General features: G+C 35.5%; 1 protein-coding gene across 1 annotated transcript; it reads left to right on the top strand.

The window, feature by feature from the left end:
- The first annotated feature begins 223 nt into the window (after positions 1 to 223).
- On the top strand, positions 224 to 13,739 carry LOC106110665 (mannosyl-oligosaccharide glucosidase). The gene is made up of 16 exons (XM_013292562.1): positions 224 to 566; positions 961 to 1,109; positions 1,942 to 2,119; positions 3,122 to 3,278; positions 4,154 to 4,308; positions 4,541 to 4,725; positions 5,392 to 5,547; positions 6,064 to 6,212; positions 8,134 to 8,306; positions 8,547 to 8,677; positions 9,165 to 9,275; positions 9,923 to 10,011; positions 10,674 to 10,793; positions 11,273 to 11,390; positions 12,177 to 12,364; positions 13,184 to 13,739. Exons 1-16 carry the CDS (start codon positions 351 to 353, stop codon positions 13,318 to 13,320), a joined length of 2,412 nt encoding a protein of 803 aa, XP_013148016.1. The 5' UTR covers positions 224 to 350; the 3' UTR covers positions 13,321 to 13,739.
- The last annotated feature ends 731 nt before the right edge of the window (positions 13,740 to 14,470 follow it).

The raw sequence follows: 14,470 nt of genomic DNA, 5'->3' as shown, positions 1-14,470 counted from the left end.
CTCTGTTATGTTGCTGCCTAATTTTTATTTTTTATCATACATAATTTAAGAAATGTCTAATTTTACATTGATATGTTTTAGTTCAACACCTTTGATTAATGTAGAATTTAAATAAAAAAAAACATTATAAAATCATTGTGTAAAAAGTTTTGGAAAAGTTTTGAAATTTATTAAATACCTATGTTATAGCAACATTTATGTATTGACGTTTACGAATCGAATTGCATTTTTTTGCCAAATTGTGAAGTGTTGTAAAGTAAATGCCGCTTCCCATTTAACATATTTTTGTTATCAATTAAATGTAAACTAATTAAAATTTAATTTACTGTAAATTTACATATCGATATAAGATGGTTAGACACAGAAAAGTTGGCAATTCGCAAAATAAACATGGGAATAATAACGATACAAGTAAAAATTCGGAAAGCGCTGCAAACTCAAGTTGGTTTCGTTTATCATCATTTTGGAAGACTGCTATAGGATGCCCATGCCTTGCTTTCGCGATTTATGTTGGTGTTCTAGGTTATTTAGAAACCCGCGTAAATACGCCTCTTGTTGGGGAAAAGGTAAGAGATAGTTTAGAATTATAACCAACAAGCTTTCGCCCGCTACTCCGTCCGCGTAGAATGTAATAAAACAAAAGTGAATAGCCTATGTGTTCTTCCAGACTATAGTCTACGTATATACCAAATTTTATTAAAATCCATTGAGGTGTTTAGGCTACAAACTCTAACAAACATCTATCCATCTCCCTATACTTTCGCATTTATATTAGTAAGATTTATTATTTATATTTGTGGATATTTAGTAACTAGATTGAATATATAGCTAAATGGTAGAAAATACGTATTATGTGAAAGTGGGACACTAAATGAGATGTTAAAAAAGCAGTTGTCCATACAGAAGTACAATTTTCTGGGTTGTTTTAGTTGATTAAAGTTACTTATTTAATGTTTTCAGGCAGTTTTAGAATCTGGTTTAGAAGTACCAGACAGATATTGGGGTACATATAGACCAGGGGTATACTTTGGTCTTAAAAGTAGAGAGCCCCGTTCACCAGTGTTTGGTTTGATGTGGTATGAAATAGGTGATACACACAAAGGAATAAGGTAATATAGTTTTTTCTATACTAATAAAGAAAACACACTTTGTTATGTGGGGTGTTAACAATCATAGCATACTTTTTAAGGTTTTTTTTTTTAATAAAAGGTGTTACACTTAAATGGCTATGTTTTCATGCTATTAAGCTTAGGGGTGAATGAAATTAAAAAATAAAAAAATATGTGGGGAAAGGGCCAAAAACCACAAGCTAATAGCATCTAAGAAACTGGATATCCAAGGTAATTGTAATTGTTAGTGTAATGTTTGAAATAAAACGCAGGTGTCAAGTCCAAGATGTATTAACTGACCATCATTGTAATTACAATGTTAAAAACACAGATACACACAAAAATAGTGTATTGCACAGTTAGGTACTATTGTTTTTGCATTGCCTTTATTTGAATTAAGACATTTGCAATTAAAAGTAAACAATAAAATAATATTTTTATAATTACGAGTGGATAAAGCACGTGGGCACAGCTAGTTCATCATCATCTTCCCTGCCTTATCCTACTCTGGGTCGGCGCACCGGGATTTCGTCCTCCAAATAACTATCATCCATCATCTCAGTCATCACTCCAGTACAAATTGTTTATATATTTTGTTTTTTTTTTCCTCTTCAATTTTCTTGTCATTAGTTTTGATTGTTAATGATTGGTTTTCGTTGTTCTCGTTTGTATTTTTTTTTTTGTTCAAGTGTATTATGTTGTATTGTGTTGCAGTGTGTTTTGGAACTGATTAAATGTGTATTATTATTATTATTATTATTATTATTATTACAAATCAGGCACAGCTAGTTATTTCTTTTAATAATTAATAGCTTTTGTCTCTTCTTTTCAGACATTGGTGTGATCAAAATGATCTTTTAATGTCATATGGCTGGATGAGACATGACGGGGTGTCATTTGGTGAGCAAATAATATTGGATACACCACTTAAAATTTCCACTTCGTTTATCAAGACCCCAGGTGGGGAGCATGGAGGACATTGGACAGCTAGGATTAATGTTACGTCAAATGTGAGTACATAATCATCAACTTGCCCTCATCCCTTATGGAGAATCGACACAATATGTACTTCTCTTCCATACATTTGTATCACCCGTCATATCTGAATCCACTCCTTTCTATCCTCTACATCTATCTAAATCTATACAAATAATAAAATTGGAGTGTCTGTTCGTAATATCGAAAGAAAAATTCCACATTTCAGGAAGACGATGTATTTGCGTTGCTGATAACGAAAATAGCATTTAACAAATTTTTGTCTGTCTGTCTGTCTGTTCGCAAGCCGCGTTTGTTCCGGGTAATCTCCGAAACGGCTGCGCCGATTTCGACCGGACTCTCACTGAAGGGTAGCTGACATAGAGGGGCATGTTATAGGCTACTTTTTAATCTTAATATTGCGTGGACAAAGTCGAAACAGACACTCCAATTTTATTACATGTATATATATAGATAGATTGAACGTTATTGGTTTTTGACAATTTATCACCACATAGATTAGGGATAACTATATAAAAAACGAGCTGTTGCCCGCAACTTCGTCCTCGTAGTATTAGAAAACATACGAACTATATATATGAATTACAAAAAGCTACGTATCCCTCGGGAACCGGACATTTCTCGGGAATGAAGCTTATCCCATGTGTACTCCAGACTTTGTTTTATATCTGTGCCAATTTTCAATAAGATATGTTGAACCGTTGCAGAATGATCGAGTAAACATTAAAAAACTAATTTAGTGAATCCCACGGGAACCGTAACTATTCCCGGGATAAAAAGTAGCCTATGTGTTCTTCCAGACTATGCTCTAAACCTGTGCCGAATTCCATGGAGATCCGTTCAGCCGTTTAGGCTACAAACGCTAACAAACATCCATCCATCTATCCATCTAAACTATCGCATTTATAATATTAGTAAGATGTTTCAAGTAAATCATTGCCTGCCTCTTCCCTGTATTTGAATCTCATCAGTTAATAAAGAAAAATCCCTAATATTTCAAATAAATATTATTTCAGGACAACAAGAAGAGAGTCCTAGGTTTAGTCTGGTATGGAGCATTGGATGAGTCTTTGGGACCTGCGGCACCAACTTCTCGACTTTGGATGGAGGGTGGATCTATGCTTGGTCATACTCCGCAGTTGCATAACTTTAGATTGAATTTTGTACATGAAGGTAAGTTGATTGTTGTGTGTATCTATACTAATACTAGCTGTTCCCATGCGGCTTCATCCGCATGAAATTATGAAAATTGCATTTTATTGTTTACATTTGTCAAATTATCAATAGCAAATGTCAAAATGACATGACAAACCTTGGCAATCTTGATTCCTTGATGTTGGCAACAACTTATGGTCTCTTTCCCACATTAGGGGTTTTATCCAAAATATTTAACCCCTAAGTTTAGTAGCGTGAAAATATATAGCCTAAAGCGTGACGTGAGTGTAGGGTTTTCATTAAAAAAGAATTATTAATAAATATGCTGTAATTGCTGACATCTTAGGCAACAAAGAAGTGTGTGTTTACGCTTTATTATAATAGTATAGATTATTAAGAGGATTGATTTGTATTTTTGGGATTTCTATATGTATTGAAATAACTCAACCTGTGGGTTGATTTCAAAAATTATTCCACTGTTAAAAAGCTATGTTATCACTGAGTAATATAGGCTGTATTTTTACTATTTTTTTAATTTCATACAAGCGAAATCTTATTAAATAATTGTATTCAATATAACTGAGACAATACATTTTATGTAAAAATAGTCTGGATGAACACAATTCCAGGGCGGAAGCTAGTTATTACATAAATGTGAAAGTTTGAATGTCCGAAACGCTTTAATGGATTTCTATTAAATTTGTCACATATGTAGAATGTAACCTGGAAAATATAGGATACTTGCATATTATGTTTACCGAGTGAACAAAGTTGTGGGCAAAAGCTTGTGTAATAAAAAATTTAGTTGATGTGATAGGGTTACTTTTTCAAAAATTTTCGTGCTAACCCCCTTGTACTTGCTGGTTAGGTAAAAAAGAAAGTTTTTTTTTCAGGTAAACTCCACCATACATCATATTCAGAAGCAATAGCACCAGGGCTGCATGTTTTAAAGGAGAAGTTTTATTCATTACTGAAGCCTAGTAAAGATAAGTACAGATCAATTCCACAGATGCCAATATTGCAACCGGACAATAAAGTCAACGATCAGGTTTGTAACTTTATGAACATAGTGAGAAGGTCTTGAATATCTTAGCAAACTAAACCATAACATTTTTCATTATTCTTTAATGTGGCGAAACACACACATATAGCTATCTCTCTTTATCCAGAGGGAAAGGGGGAAATGACTATACTTTTGTCTTTTTTGCTCCTAATTGTGCGGTCAATCAATTTATGCAATATATTTGCTGTTATGAACTCCTAGTACTTTATTCCCGCAGGACTCTAACGCGAATTTCGTTCCTGTTCAAATGATAGTAGAAACTCCATTTTTATTGGACGTAGTATACAGTACAGAAGATCTGCCTACACCACCACTGAAAGGGGATGAATATACGAGAGAATTGGAAATCAAGAGGTTCTTATTTGACGAGGAATTTGAAAGAAAATTCAAACTGGATAAGAAGTATGTATTAAAAACTATAAAAAAAACTATGAAAACAGGAACTTCCATACATGGCTTAAAATGTTTCACTTTTTAATTTATTATGTGACATAAATGAAGTGATTATTGTAAAACTAGTTTTCACCTGCGACTCCGTCCGTGCGGAATTGAAAATATAGATTGTATCATATGTATAGCCAAACTTAGAATGTAGCATATGTGTTCTTCCAGACTATGTATTACTATGACAAATTTTATCAAGATCCAATTAGTAGGCCACAAACTAACAGACATCCATCCATCCATACATCCATACATCCATACATCCAAATTTTGGCATTTATAAAATTAGCAAGATAAGTATAGCCAAATATTACAAGGTTATGAAAAAAAAATTGTTTTTCTAAAATTCTTTTTTTAAATCTTATGTTAAAAATGCGAAATTTTGTATGTATGGATGGATGTTTACTAAAAATATCTTCGAAACGGATGAAAAGATCTCGATGAAATTGTAGAATTGTAAGTAAAATTATATATAGAACAAAGTCTGAAAAGACACATAGTCTTGTTAGTTTTTTTAATTCGGACGGACTCGCGGGCAAAATGTAGTTTTAAATGTAACATTGCTAGTTCTCTGTCTACCATATTATAGTAAAGTCGTGAAGTAAACAATTTCTAAACTACCAGGTACTCAGACCTGGACGTGGTTGTAGCTAAAGCGGCACTATCCAATATGATTGGTGGAATCGGATATTTCTATGGGGCGGGCAGAGTGCAATCTCCTCATACCAGTGAGCCGGTGCCCTACTGGAGGGCGCCGTTGTATACCGCAGTACCAAGCAGGTAGGGCAAATTAGTCTTAGGCCTGTCACACCAAATTGTAAATTGTCTAATAATCCAACGTGTAAAATATGTTATGGAAATATCTGATTTTGTTCCCTTATCTGACTGTGACGTCATTTTTAAGTTATCTGAGTCTAACAGCCAGTGGTGGGATAGGCCCTTAGTCATGTTTTCCTGATGTTTTTTTTTTAAATTATTAATTAAGAATAATACGGATTTTACGCCATTTGTACTGCTTTTTATTACATCATAAGACATTAGTTATTTATTCAATTCTAACAAGCATTTTTTAACTAGTTGTCGCTCGCGACATCACTCGTATGAAATTAAAAAACAATAAAAAGTATATTTTTAATGGTAAAAGTATTTTTAATATCGGCCTAGTAGTATAGTTGTTTCAATACATACAAAAATCCAAATTAACAAACCTTTTTTTATAATATTAGTATAGATTCCGTCAATGTAAAATCAACTTTATGACTATACTATAAGGTTCAATTTCTAATGTTTTTATAGGTCGTTCTTCCCTCGAGGCTTTTTATGGGACGAGGGATTTCATGGTCTCCTAGTAGGTCGCTGGTCTCCTGAGATACAGATGGACATCGCGGCTCACTGGTTGGACCTAATTAATGTTGAAGGATGGATACCACGGGAACAAATACTGGGTAAGTTAAAAACAGACATTAAGAGTATATAGACTAGACAGTGATTTTTTTCACTGGTAACTTCTTTGAAAGGTACTGTTAGTTGTTATATTGCCACCTCGTGTTTGTATTGCCATGTTATAAAACATTTTAGAAAATTATAATAAGCTTCATCTTATAAATTAAACTAACAAACGTTTCAATTTTTTAATGACACTACTTATTGGCAAATAATTTCAATACAATTAATTATTGAAATGTAGTTTTGAGGATCTATCAATAGATAGGGTTAGTACATAATGTGAAAATGTTTCAAGTAAAGTGTCAACTGGAGAACCACCAACCAACCAACCAACTCAGCTGGAGAACCAGCACTTAGGGTTCTTCAGAAGCTCTTCAATTCCGTCATTCTCGAGGGACGTACGCCACAGGCATGGAGCAGAAGTGTGGTGGTCCTGTTCTTCAAGAAGGGCGATAAATCTCTCCTGAAGAACTACAGGCCCATCTCACTTCTGAGCCATGTCTATAAGTTGTTCTCGAGGGTCATCACGAATCGTCTCGCTCGCAGATTTGACGACTTCCAGCCTCCCGAACAAGCCGGGTTCCGTAAAGGCTTTAGCACCGTAGACCACATACATACGCTGCGGCAGGTTATACAGAAGACCGAGGAGTATAACCTGCCACTATGCTTAGCGTTCGTGGACTACGAGAAAGCCTTCGATTCGGTCGAGACCTGGGCGGTACTGCAGTCTCTCCAGAGGTGCCAAATTGACTACCGGTACATCCAAGCGCTAAGGTGCCTGTACGAAAACGCCACCATGTCAGTCCGAGTACAGGGTCAGGACACAAAACCAATTCAACTGCACCGCGGTGTAAGACAGGGTGACGTTATTTCCCCGAAACTCTTCACCGCGGCGTTGGAAGACGTTTTCAAAGTCCTCGACTGGAAAGGACTTGGCATCAATATCAACGGCGAGTACATCACGCACCTGCGCTTTGCCGATGACATTGTAGTCATGGCTGAGACCATGGAGGGACTCGGTACAATGCTCGATGACCTCAATAGGGCCTCCGAACGAGTGGGTTTGAGGATGAACATGGATAAGACGAAGGTCATGTCGAATGTTCATGTTCCACTCACTCCCATAGCCATCGGAGGCCATACTCTCGAAGTTGTTGACGAGTATGTCTACCTGGGACAAACTGTCCAGCTTGGTAGGTCCAACTTCGAGAGGGAGGTCAATCGCCGAATCCGACTAGGATGGGCAGCGTTCGGGAAGTTGCGAGATATCCTCTCGTCCCAAGACATACCGCAGTGTCTCAAGACAAAAGTCTTTGACCAGTGTGTGTTGCCAGTGATGACTTACGGAATAGAGACGTGGCCCTTCACTGCGTGCAACATCAGGCGGCTCAAAGTCACTCAAAGGGCAATGGAGAGGGCAATGCTCGGAGTTTCTCTGCGAGATCGCGTTAGGAACGATGCGATCCGCAGCAGAACCAAAGTGACCGACATTGCCCGAAGAATTGCAAACCTTAAGTGGCGATGGGCCGGCCATATTGCCCGCAGAACGGACGGCCGATGGGGCCGAAAAGTTCTGGAGTGGCGGCCACGGATAGGTCGTCGCAGCGTAGGTAGGCCTCCCGCAAGATGGACCGATGACCTGGTCAAGGTTGCGGGAGTGCACTGGATGCGGGCGGCACAGGACCGGGCATCGTGGCAATCGATGGGGGAGGCCTACGTTCAGCAGTGGACGACCTAAGGCTGTTAATGATGAAATGATGAAAGTGTCAACTATGCTTACTCTATATTTTTTTAATCTCTTTGGCTAAAACACTTTTCCACAGCAATAGACGACAAATCCTTTAGTGAATACTACATTGACCATTAAAACAAAAATATTTTATTACTCATACTTATTGCATATTTCTGTTCTCCTGGTAGGTGTAGAAGCAATCGCCCGCGTACCCAAAGAGTTTGTAGTGCAGAGCAACGCGGCCGCCAACCCGCCTATGCTGCTAGTACAGCTGGCGCATCTGGTGCGCAGCAACCCGCAACTGTTTGAACCCGGACAGAAGCTGCGCGGGACATTAGACCGAATGTTCCCTAGACTACAGGTACTCATACTTTTATGAAGTCCTAGTACTTGTCACTTTGTAATCGATTAGCTTTTGCCCGCGACTCCGTCCGCGTGTATATTGAATTAAAATTGTGTAGCATATGTGTTCTTCCACACTATCCTCTACGTCTATGCCAAATTTCATTGAGATCCGTTCAGTAGTTTTGGTTACAAACTAACAAACATCCATCCTTCTAAACTTTCGCATTTATAATATTAGTATGATATTCCTTTCCAGGCATGGTACCAATGGTTCCAAAGCACACAGAAAGGGGATGAAAACACCTCGTACCGATGGAGGGGGAGAGAAGATGATGGCGTCCAACTTAACCCTAAAACTTTAACTTCGGGACTCGATGATTATCCTAGGTAAGTTTAAACGCATATATTGATCTCTATTTTGTCCAAGGGAGTGAAAGGGATGACAGTATGAGTTTCATAATAGTGGAATTATCTGTATTTCGTAATACTTCTATATCTTTTATATATATCTATATTCTATACTAATGTAATAAAGTGTAGACAAACGACTTAGTTATGTAGAATTTCAGCAATCTAAGTATATTTTTGATTAATTCTTTCTTTAATAATAAGCCACATTTTAGGCTCTTCAACCTTATTAAACTTAGGGATTAAAAAATTTGGAAAAAACCTTCATGTGTGAAAGGACCATAAACTACAAACTGCCAACATTGAGGAAGCAAGGTTATTGGTAACGGTAATTGTTATCTAATGTCAAAATCCTTTGTTGTCCTTTGTGCATTTGATTTTTGATATTTGCATTTGAGTACAAAACAATAAAATAAGGTTTTTATTTAGTCAGTCAGTAATAAAGAGAGGAATTATTTTGTACCAGGGCATCACACCCATCAGGTATTGAACGACACGTTGACCTCCGTTGTTGGATGTACGCGGCCGCCGATGCTATGGCGACCATCGCCTATCACCTGCACAGAGATACCACCAAGTAAGCTTGACTTCGTCCGCGTGAATTAAAAAATTGTAGCCTATGTTACTCACAGATAAATTACCTTGCTAACGGTGAAAGAATTTTTAAAATCGATCCAGTAGTTTTTGAGTTATTTCAATACATACAAAAATACAAATCTTTCCTCCTCCCTTAGTTATTAGGATGTCAGCAATCATATTATTGAATAATTCTTGTTCTAATAAAAAGCCCTACACTTACTATACTCTGTAATCTATATATTTACACAATATTCAATTTAGGGGGTAAAAAATTTAAAAATAAAACCCTCACGCGGAAAAGGGACAAAAACTACAAGCCAGTAGCAAAGAAGCAAGATCTGGTAACAGTAATTGTTAGCCAATATCAACTTCGTTGTCATTTGTGAATTTGATTTTTGCCATTTGCTATTAAGAATTTCACTAAACAATAAAATAGAATGTTTATACTTGTATGTGTGGGAAAGAGACACAAAATTAAAGTATCACTATAAGAAAGGGACAGATTATGATCTTATGTCCTAGTACTTGGTAAATAAAATGTTTATACTTATATGTGTGGGAAAGAGACACAATATTACAGTATCTATCTGTAAGAAAGGGATAGAATATGATTTTCTGATGTCTTGGTATTTACTGCTTTTTCAGATTCGAAGCTACAAGAGACCTGCTGGGCGATGAGGAACTTCTGAATGAACTCCACTGGTCTCCGCGCACGCAGACGTATGCTGATTATGGTGAGTTATGAAGTCCTGGTATAAGGTTATTGATATAGAAGATTAGGGGTATCCAAAGACGCTTAAAAATATAGACATGGCATACTGGACAATTTTTTTTCACCGGTACTTACCGGTACTTACTTATAAAAGTTTAAATTTAATAAAATTAAAATAAGCTCTATCTTTTGTAATATGAATTAGTTGTTGCTCGCGACTTCGTCCCCGTGAGATTAAAAAATATAAAGGAATAACAAGGATTTTTCTTAAAATCAGCTCCATGATTTTTGAGCTATTTCAATACATACAAAAATACAAATCTTTAATTTTTATAATATTAGTATAGATAAACTAAACAGTGTTACCAAATAAAATGTTAATAAAATACATTATTTAATGACACCTTTTGGCATAAACACAATTAATAATATTGACATGTTGTTTTCAGAATCTAGCATTAGATAGCGTTAGAGATGATTATTTTAAAAATAAAGTGAAGTTTCAACTATGCCTCCTCTATATATATTTTTAATCTCTTTGCGGTCATCATTTTTTTTATTTTTAACCGACTTCCCTAAAGAAGCAGGTATACAATTCATCTGTATTTTTTTATGTTGCCATCTCTAATATTCTCTTTGAAATGACGAAAATACACTTTTCAAAGCTTGGTTTTTCTATTCCAGGTCTTCACACAGACGGTGTGAGGTTAATCCGGCAACCAGCTAAACCCCCCAATGAGCCCTCAAGGGTGGTCCGGAGTGTGTCAGTACCACCTAAACCCAAATTAGTCACTTCAGCCTTCGGTAAGATCTCTCTTAACTGCAGTTTCCTTACATGTAACACAGACATTAAAAAAAATATAGACTAGACAAAACTTTTTTACCGGTATTTTCTCTGCATGGTACTCTATCACTTGTCAAGTTTAGACTCACCTTGTGTATTGACATATAAAACATTTTACTAAATTATAATATAAAATAAACTAAATACTGTTTCAAAATGAATTATTATCATTTAAATATTATTTAACTAGCTTCGACCCGCGATTCCGTCCGCGTGGTATTAAAAAAAACAAAACCAAGTAGTCTATATGTTCTTCCAGACTATCCTCTACATTTATGCCAAATTTTATTGAGGTCCATTCAGCAGTTTAGGCTACAAACTCTAACAAACATCTAAACTTTCACATTTATAATAGTAATGAAAGTATGAAGTGTGTAAGGGAGACAACTATATTCTTTTGTTTCTTTCACTTACAGAATTATTCCTTTATGTTCTTCAGGTTATGTGTCTCTGTTCCCAATGTTGCTGATGGTGTTAAAACCGGAGAGTCCTAAATTGGGGAAGATTCTGGAAGACCTAGACAAGCCTGAACTGCTCTGGTCTCCATATGGACTTAGGTAAAACTATCAACACTACTAAATATTTTGTATGAATGATTGTATTTAAATAAAGAGATTAAAATTTTTATAGAAGAGGCATAGTTGACACTTCAATTCATTTCAGTAACCTTATCTATTATTTAAATTTATTGCCAATAGTGTCACTACTATTTTAAATACATGTCAATACTCGAAGTGGCCTTCACAACTGATATAGTACCTTTCAGAGAAAGTACCAGTGAATGTTTGCTGCCTCGTCTATATATCTTTCAAATGACTTTGTATTTAGTACATTTAACTTGTGATAGATTATTTACTATCATTATATGATATCCTGGTACATAAATCAGAGTGTATCATCTCTCCCATTATCTAAAAATAAAGCAGAGAAAATAATAATCATGTAATAAAATTGGAGTGTCTGTAATATCAAAAGAAAAATTCCACATTTCGGAAAGATGATGTATTAGCGTTGTTGATAATGATAATCGCATTTAATTTTTTTTGTCTGTTTGTCTGTCTGTCTGTCCGCAAGCAGCGTTTGTTGCGGGTAATCACTGAAAAATTTCGACATGATTTTCGTTGACATAGAGGGGCATATAGGCTACTTTTTTACTAATATAAATGCGAAAATTTAGATAGATGGATGTTTGTTAGTTTGAAGCAGTAACTGCTTAACGGATCTTGATGAAAGTCATAGATATATGGATAGTCTGGAACACATAGACTACAATTCTAGTCGCTCGCGAAAACTCGTGTTTTCATACATGTGTTTTGTGTATAAAAATTCTGTTTGTTATTCAGGTCTTTATCAAAATCATCGCCGCTGTATATGAAAATGAATACAGAACACGACCCACCGTACTGGCGAGGTCAAGTTTGGCTCAACATCAACTATTTAGCATTACGTGCGCTGAAATACTACTCAAGCGCAGGTCCATACGCTCAGCGCGCTTCAGATCTTCACTACCGACTGAGAGATAATGTCGTCCGTAAGTTATCTTTTATGTTATCCTGGTACTTTGAGTTCATTAACCAAGGCGACCCATGTCTCAAACGCATTCACGGTTCATGGCCAGTACAGTAGGACAGTGGCAATGAATAACTGGACGGGACTGGCATCGTGAACTGTAAAAGGGACAGTGAGTCAAGTAATCTATGACTGGCTGTTGCAACAATCCGTGTACTGGCTAAGAATCACGCTAAGAATAAAAATGTCATTGCTATGTTATGCAGTCCTGGTACTTTGTTCTAATCAGCTGGTATAAAATTGCCTTATAGTTATAAGTTATTTAGCTTATGATGTCCTAGTAGCAGTTATTTTAAAACCTAATAAGAAAAGCTAAGGTCCTGTCCTATCACTAACTGATAGAGGCTCAGATAGCTTAATAATGACGTCACAGACAGATAAGCGTACAAAATTCCATATTTCCATCACATATTTTACACATTGGATTGTTATTTGACAATTTACAAACATTTGGTAGACTGATTCTTAAGATGCTTGAAATATTTGTCATTGAAAATGCAGTTTTTTACCGAATTAAAAGATAGCTTAAAATAAAATAGCAATCGCTATTGTTATAACTATCTCACTCTAACCTAAAAGAATGCCCTTACATTTTATTTATTAGCTTTTGCCCGAGGTTTTACCTTGTGGAATTAAAAAAATGTAAGTAGCTTATGTGTTCTTTCAGACAAATGTCAAATTTCATCGGAAACCGTTCAGCCGTTGAAGCGACAAGCTCTAACAAACATCCATCTATCTAAACTTTCGCATTTATAATATTTGTTTTCTTATTATTTTGCAGAAAACGTGTTATCGGAATACAAACGTAATGGTTATCTATGGGAGCAATACTCCGGAGAAGACGGCATAGGTTCCGGATGCAAGCCGTTCACAGGATGGACTGCGCTCGTCGTACTTATGATGGCTGACGAGTATTAGACACTGCCTTGTTATGATATCCTGGTACATAAAATCGATACTGCCTCACAAAGACAGATTATAATCTGACTAGGCATATTGTGAATTAGTATGTGAAAATTATCAGCAAGATATCATGTACACGGGTAATATAGTTTTTCTAAATAAGGGTGATTAGTTTGACAATTTCGTAGGGATGGGTTGTGTAAAATCAGATGTGAATCTATTCGATTTTCGATTTTACTCTCATAGAAGTTGGAATCGATTAATTCATAATTATACCTTATGTAATAAAATAAAAAACACATCATTAATGACTACAGAACAAACAGAAAATAAGAGTTAATAACTACTACAGTTGTACATAATCGAATTGGATTTCGCTAATATTATTGTCATCGCTAAATTCTCTACACTATAATTAATACTAGAATTGTCCTCTCAATTAGTTAATAAGAAAATAATAATTTTAGTTGAGTTCGATAATTATTTAAACCGAATATCGATAGTTCATAATTGTTCGCTGCGTGTTTGTTTTACTACGATACCTGTCTATTAAGTACGGCATTTGTCTTAATAGAAATTGAATTCGATACTTCATATACCTCATTCAAACTAATAAATCTTATTTAGACAAACTATAGTTATAACAAGTCGGTGACGTAACAATTATTTAAGGCTGTGCAATAATATCACATTTCTGTTTTCCTAGTAAGTTAGATACTTAATCTTAAGGGAGAGCTATCGGGAGGAGGGTGGGGGTAGTTGTGTCACAGTTAACATTGGCTCTTATAATTTAAATGTTTTTTAAATAATTTGAGAACTAATTTCTACTTTTTTTGGCAATGATCATGTGTGCCGTGTAAAAATAGTGTAGTGAAATTGAAATAAAGACAAAATATATCCAAGTGAAGTGACAAAATACTGAAAACAATGCAGAAGTAACCGTCGGAAAAACATATGTTTCAAAAACATACAAATAGCGACTTTACACGTCTAATTACAAATAGCGCCTCTTCTAATTAAGGTACGAACAGATATTCTATCACATTAATGAGAAAATCACATTAAATAAAAAAGTGATTTAAATATTAAGTACCAAATTATCCTACTGCTAACAGCGCCATCTATTTATAGTACTACAAATTACTTATCGAATTCAATCACATGA

Source organism: Papilio polytes, unplaced genomic scaffold (assembly GCF_000836215.1).
Source record: "Papilio polytes unplaced genomic scaffold, Ppol_1.0 DF824208.1, whole genome shotgun sequence".
Taxonomy (NCBI): Eukaryota; Metazoa; Arthropoda; class Insecta; order Lepidoptera; family Papilionidae; genus Papilio; species Papilio polytes.
This window is presented reverse-complemented; position numbering and strand designations above follow the sequence as displayed.

Excerpts from the sequence above, each read along its gene's own strand:
- LOC106110665 (XM_013292562.1), top strand. The coding sequence starts at position 351 with ATGGTTAGACACAGAAAAGTTGGCAATTCGCAAAATAAACATGGGAAT. Across the intron at positions 567-960 it reads CGCCTCTTGTTGGGGAAAAG|GCAGTTTTAGAATCTGGTTT; the intron begins GTAAGAGATAGT and ends TAATGTTTTCAG. Across the intron at positions 3,279-4,153 it reads ATTGAATTTTGTACATGAAG|GTAAACTCCACCATACATCA; the intron begins GTAAGTTGATTG and ends TTTTTTTTTCAG.